Source organism: Dromiciops gliroides, chromosome 5, assembly GCF_019393635.1.
Source record: "Dromiciops gliroides isolate mDroGli1 chromosome 5, mDroGli1.pri, whole genome shotgun sequence".
NCBI classification, from domain to species: Eukaryota; Metazoa; Chordata; class Mammalia; order Microbiotheria; family Microbiotheriidae; genus Dromiciops; species Dromiciops gliroides.
In genome coordinates, this window is record NC_057865.1 from 289,202,327 (window position 1) to 289,209,011 (window position 6,685).

General features: G+C 45.2%; 1 protein-coding gene across 1 annotated transcript; it reads left to right on the forward strand.

The window, feature by feature from the left end:
- Positions 1 to 494: 494 nt before the first annotated feature.
- LOC122729056 (galectin-1-like) lies at positions 495 to 2,667 on the forward strand. Its single transcript, XM_043967720.1, has 4 exons — positions 495 to 503; positions 1,344 to 1,423; positions 1,844 to 2,015; positions 2,521 to 2,667. Exons 1-4 carry the CDS (start codon positions 495 to 497, stop codon positions 2,665 to 2,667), a joined length of 408 nt encoding a protein of 135 aa, XP_043823655.1.
- The last annotated feature ends 4,018 nt before the right edge of the window (positions 2,668 to 6,685 follow it).

The window sequence follows — 6,685 nt, forward strand, 5'->3', positions numbered from 1 at the left end:
ATCACATTAAACATATTTCTGCATTAGTCATGCTGGAATATCACATTCTTCTTCATTCTCAAAGTAGTTTTCCATTGGCTTCCCCAATATTTCGACCACTCGCTGCCATCCAGTTCCCGACAGGACAGTTTTCGGCGTTTGGATGTAGGGTGAAAGGCTAGAAAAGGACCGAGCTTGAAATGGAGGGGGTGTGACCAAAGGGTTGTCTCCTCTTTGATTGACTGCCTCTCCAAGACAGACTTCAAAAATTCCGCCGCCCTGTCGCTGAGATACGCCCCCTCCCCTTTTGTGCTCTGATTTGGAGAAAAAGGTGAAAAGGCGGGGCTGGGGTTCCGGTCAGGGTAAGGACTCCACAGAAGAAGCTCAGAGACCGACTGTTTATCAAAAGGGTCCGATACCTGAGTTACTATCTTTGGGTTGGAGTAGTACGTTATCATTCGGAGTCTCAACGCAGGAAGAAGAATCGGCGGAGCATTTCTCATCCTCAGTCAACCATGCCCATGGTATAGGCTAAAGGTGTCCTTCTATGGGGTATAGGCTGAAGGTCAAGAAGTGGGGGAATGCTCTGGGCTTGGTGCTTGGAAAGGATCCCGAACTCAAGAAGGGCGAGTTCTGGAGCGGGTGGGGATGTTCGACCTTGACTCTCTGTGAGGGCTGGGGACACTTTTCTCCTTCTCTAACCCCACACCATGATCATCCAGTGCTTACAAGGGCTGCCCCTTTCATGCCCTCCCCTTTGTAAATTTGTCTTTCCCGAGCCGGTAAATTCAGAGGGATCCTGGGGAGAGGGGAGGAAGGGGAAAGTGGGACTTGCCGTGGATTAGGGTTAGGGTGTCCTCTGACTGCGAGGTGGGTGGTTAATCTATCTCCTATCCTTAGGGTAGAACTTCTGTCCTTTCTGTCTTCATCCATACCCAAGTGTCAGAATACATATGATACCAGCTTAAGATGGCACTGGGGCAGCCAGTGGGGCAGAGAGAACATGGGTCTGGAACCGAAGAGAAACTTGGATTCCATTTCTTTTCCTCGTTTGTGATCTAGTACTGGTCACTTCTACATTCTTTGTGCCTCGTCTTCCTGATCTATAAAATGAGGAGTGAACTGGATCAATCATCTAGGCTAGTTTCTCATTTAACAGATGGAGAAAATGAGGCCTCAAGACTTAAAGGGGCTTCCCCAAGATTGCAGAGCTGGGACTGACTCCCACTTCAGCACTAACTAGCCTGAAGAGAGTCTGTCTGTTTTCCTAGAAACTTCTAGTAGGGTGACCCCACCCCAACTGGAAGCTCTGAGACCCCTCAGCTCCCAGGTAGCCCTAACCTTCCTGTGCTTGGTCTCTTCAGAAAACGGTTTTCCAAAAGTTGAACCTCCAACCTGGTGAGCACATGAAAATATTGGGAGATATTCCACCCGATGCCAAGCAGTAAGTGGGAGATGGGAAGGATGAGACAAAATCGAACCCTGGGTGAGGACTGAATCCTTTACACACCAGCTTGCACTTGGCCTTTGATTAGAAGCACCAAGCTGGCTTTGGCTCAGCCCCAGACGGCAGAGCTAGGACTTAGCATCAGGAAAAACTTCCTAACAGTTGCCACTCAGCAGATGGAATGAATAGTTTGGATAGATATTGAGCTCCTTGTGTCTGGAGATAGGAAAATATGTTCCCATGTCCCTTGTTAGAAAGGGCGGAGTAGGAGGGGTACTGCAGGAGAGAAGCCATGGGGCTTCAGGACAGGATTGGATGAATCCCTTTGGGGGTCTTTTGGGTCAGGGATTCTCTGAGTGGGGAGTTTCCAAGACTTTGTGTTCCATGCCAATATGGAGATATGTTCTCAATTCCCAGCTTTCGCTTTTGCCTGGGGAAGGACGAGATTAACTTTGCCTTGCACTTCAACCCACGCTTCAATGCCTATGGTGACACCAAGCTCATCATCTGCACCAGTCGTGAAGATGCCATTTGTTTCAAATCACAAAAAGAGACCCATTTCCCCTTTGTGCCAGGGAGCAGGGTGGAGGTAAGAGCCCGGGATCACAGCATGGACTGTTCCGCCTGGGAAGGACCCAAGAAGTGATCTTATCTGCCCTTGGTATTTTTTTCTGCCCTTGGTATTTGACAAAAGAGTGCTGGAAGGAAACTTATGGGGGAAAAGATGAAAAGCTAGAGGGGAGAGCAGTTAGTGGCTTTCCAAAAATCAGTGGAAAGAAGCTCAGCATCCCTTGAGCTGGAGAGAGGTTGGAAAGAAAGTTGGGAAGGGCCATGGTCCCAATAGGGTAAGAGAAGACTCTGATGTGTCCCACAACACATCATAGGACCCCAGATTTAGAACTGGAGAGAACCTCAGGGGCCATCTAATCTTACCCCCCTCATTTTACAGAGGGGTAAACTGAGGTTCAGAATGAAGATATGATTTCCCAAGCTAACACAGTATTTTGTAGTGGGTGTTTTGAGGTGGAATTTGAACCCAGGTCTTCCTGTCTTCAAGTCCAGGGTTCAGCTCCTTCTGCTCTCTCCCCATTCAGGTTGGCATAATCTTTGAAGGGAGTCACTTTACCATGAGACTGCCTGATGGCTTTCAATTCACTTATCCAAATTACTTAAACTTCAATAAAATCGACTTCTTTGGAATTGGTGGTGACTTCAACCTCAAAATGTTGGACTTCGAGTGAGCCCCCCAATCAAGCTGGCTTCAGACCCCATCCTTGACCCTTGGGTATTTCTGATAACTAATAAAATACTGATGATGATAACAGCTGACATTTTCTGGATTATTCTGCTCTGAGTAAATATCAGGCTGTGTTTAGAGTTGGGAAGGTTGACTGAGTGACCCTGGATAAGTCCTTTCACCTTCATGGTCCTTTGGTGACTTTCTAGGACAGGGGTTCTCTACCTAGGATAGATTTCAGATGGGAAAAATGACATCTTTATTGTTACTAGCTTCTAGTTAGATGGAAGACTACTTCCAGAATACTTTTTTTGAAAGATAATTTTATTCAATCAAGTTGTCATGGGGGAAATGGGTGAGCGGGGGTCCTTAGGTATTCCTCTTTAAAAGAATGACACCCTCGGGGCAGCTAGGTGGCGCAGTGGACAAAGCACTGACCCTGGATTCAGGAGGACCTGAGTTCAAATCTGGCCTCAGACACTTGACACTTACTAGCTGTGTGACCCTGGACAAGTCACTTAACCTTCATTGCCCATCAAAAAAACAAACAAAAAAAAAAAGAATGACACCCTCTCACACACACAAATCCAACTAGAATAAAATAATCTTTTATTGAAGCACTAGAGAAAGGAGACCTCAAGAGGAGTCTCTAGGGGAGAGGGCAGAGAGATGATTCTCTGAGATATCTATCTCCTGCAACAGAAGAAAGGCCAAAGCTTTTATAGATGGTAGATGGGGGTCATCACCTGAGCCCCTATTGGGGGTCAGCTGGGAGAAGTGGGACTAGGGGCAGCTGCTCCAATCTCTGGAACCATCTCCATCCCCTGGCACCACTCAGGCAGCAGCCCTGTCTAATACATTTATTATATCTCTTGCTTCTCAAGGTGTGTTTGTCCTTGAGTTTAGCTGGCTAGTTTAAACTTTAATCCTAATACCATAACAAAGTCATTGTATTTGGTCATTTTATTGACCTCATCTGAGTTTGTGTTTGCCTCTTCCCTGTTGACACAGAAGCTCTCAATGGTAAGAGCTCTTTTTTGTTTCCTACTCATACTGCAGCTTATTTTTTTTTTAAAGTTGAGGTCTGCTCTGGGGGCACCAGGGTCCCTGTTTCAAGCTTCTTGTGCTGGGGTATAGGGGCTGTGTTGCTGGCTTTCTACATTGAGGTCTCTATGGCTTGTGGATTTCTCACCGCCCTGGGCATGTGCTGGGATAGCTAGGCCTGGTCCCTCCTGTCCTGTGGGTGGCCCTCTAGCTGGCAACCTGCCCTCTTGGCTGGTGCAGGTGGGTTTTGCCACTGTCCTGCTGCACCACCAGCTTGTTGAGCCAGGATCCAGGGGCCTCAGTTGCTTGGCTGTGGCCTACAGCTTCCTGCTGATTTGCCTCGACCCTCTCCACACTGCGGTGCACTGCACCTCCCTTTTGCTCAAGTGAGACTGACCTTTCTTGAAATCTTTTAAATTATCGCTGGTTGGAAGACTGTGTCTCTCTGTCTCTTTGCAGGTTCTGTAGCTTCACAATCCGTCCAGAGGCTTGATTTAATGTTCTTTTTGAGGGAGCCATAGGAGAGCTCAGGTAATTCGTTGGCTTCTCTCTGCCATCTTGGCTCTGGTCATTTTATTGAGACAGCAAAATGAGGCTATTTTATTATTATAACACCTTTCATTTCTTATTGTAACTGATTGTCTTATTCTGCTCACCCATTTTATGTTTTTATGTAGACAGGATGTTTTAAAATAACTTCGAGTACATTTCTTTGTGTTATGATCACAGCGAGAAACAGAAAATAAATTCCTATGACACCAGGCTTACTCTTTTATTTTCATCATCAGAGAAATCTTAATACTTCCCAGAAGACTTAATATCTACAGATTAGAGTGCTTCTCCCATTGGGAGCAGGAACAATACATTGCTAACCTGGAGGGAAAGCTGAGCCAACACATTGTTGGTGACCATGGGGTAGAAAAGGAATGGACAATTGTCAGAGATTTAGGTGTCCAGCACTGCATTTGTTCATCTGGACAAAAACATTTGCAAATATCAAGATCAGTCTGATAAAAAATGGGGAAATTCAGAAGGGGCTAAAGGAAAAATTGAGAAATCCACAGGGTTTACCAGCAGAATAGTTCATGCATATCTAAGAAGGAAAAAATGAACTCTTTCAAAAGGATATTGCAATATATAATATATATATATATATATATATATATGTGTGTGTGTGTGTGTGTGTGTGTGTATATCTTATTGCTTGACACCTGGGGGTGGGGAAGGGGAGGGAGGGAGGGAAGTATAGAATTTGGAACTCAAAACTTTAAATAAAAATATTTATTAAAAATTGATATCTGGAAGGGTTAAGATTATCCAGAGGTAATCTTATCAAATCTTAAAATTACAGATGAGTAAAGTAAGACCATTTTATAGATGTCGAAACTAAAAAAGTTATAACACACCCATTAAAAAAAACAACAAAGTAAAGTGCAAGCAAAACTTAGAGAGATGCAGGATTTTTGGCTCAGTTTTACACTGACAGTAAGACTACAAAGTGCTTTTATGATGTCCTGAAGGCTGTTTATGGGCCAAAGATCTATGGTGCATCTCAACTACTTGGTGCTGATGGAGCCACATTGATTAGGATAAGGACATGATCCTGGAGAGATGGTTTGAAAACTTCCATTGTGTTCTCAACAGAACATCATCAGTCAATCAATAAAGCCATTGACTGTATACCTCAAGTTGAAATCAACACCTCTCTACCTAAACTTCCAACTGAAGAAGAGCTTTTGAATGCCATTAGGCTCCTCTTGTGTGGCAAAGCACCTGGTACTGATTCTTTTCCGATTGAGATTTACAAGGTGGGGTTCCAATGTTTATACAAAAGCTGACTGAAGGGGCAGCTAGGTGGCACAGTGGATAAAGTACTGGTCTTGGGTTCAGGAGCACCTGAGTTCAAATCCGGCCTCAGACACTTGACATTTACTAGCTGTGTGACCCTGGGCAAGTCACTTAACCTCCATTGCCCTGCCCCCCCCCCCAAAAAAGAAGCTGACTGAAATCTTCCAGGTTATATGTCAAGAGGAGGTTATCCCCATGGAGTTCAAGGATGCCTCCATTATCCATCTCTATAAAGGTAAAGGAAATAAGTGGTTCTGTGACAATCACAGGGGGGTCTCTCTCTTAGTCACTGCCGGCAAGATCCTTAACAGGCTGATCCTTCACCTGAAGATGGTTATCTACCTCAGAGCCAGTGTGGTTTCAGAAAGGGCTGAACAACAGTCGACATGGTGTTTGCTGCCCAACGACTCAAGGAGAAATGCCAGGAACAGAACAAGGGTCTGTACACCTCTTGTTTGTCAATGTGACCAAGGCCTTTGATAATGTTCGTCTGGGGGACTTATGGAACATCATGGCAAAATTTGGTTGCCTAGAGAGTATTGCATGTCAGTTCCATGATGGCATGATTGCCTGGGTTCTAGATAATGGACAATGTTCTCGGGCATTCCCAGTCAACAGTGAAGTGAAACAGGTCTCTGCACTTGTCCCTGTGCTTTGTTTTTTGGGGTTTTGGTGAGGCACTTGGGGTTAAGTGACTTGCCCAGGGTCACACAGCTAGTAACTGTCAAGTGTCTGAGGCCAGATTTGAACTCAGGTCCTCCTGAATCCAGGGCTGGTGCTTTATCCACTGAACCACCTAGCTGCCCCCTGTGCCTCATGATAGATGATTAAGTAGACCCCAATTTTTTTGGACCCTCATTTTATTCTAATCAGTGTTAATCAGTTTGATATGATTCCATAGGGGTTCTGATATTAGGTCCCAGAAAGGTAAACTGCAGATTGTAAATTCACTTGCTTAATTGCAGGAAGGTAACTGAAGAACCATCACCCTCGTTTTCCCTTGTTATAGTGACCAAGTTCAGTGCAGTGAACATGACTGAATTATATAGAAAGCCCCCCTGCCCCAACCGGTGTCTTTGTTGCCCCTCTGTCCCTCTCATACCTCTATTGGCCAGCATGGGGAGAGGACC

What these genes read in the sequence shown, in the direction of transcription:
- LOC122729056 (XM_043967720.1), top strand. An exon ending in ATTCCACCCGATGCCAAGCA is followed by an intron (nt 1,424 to 1,843) that starts GTAAGTGGGAGA and finishes CTCAATTCCCAG; the next exon opens with CTTTCGCTTTTGCCTGGGGA. An exon ending in TGCCAGGGAGCAGGGTGGAG is followed by an intron (nt 2,016 to 2,520) that starts GTAAGAGCCCGG and finishes CTCCCCATTCAG; the next exon opens with GTTGGCATAATCTTTGAAGG.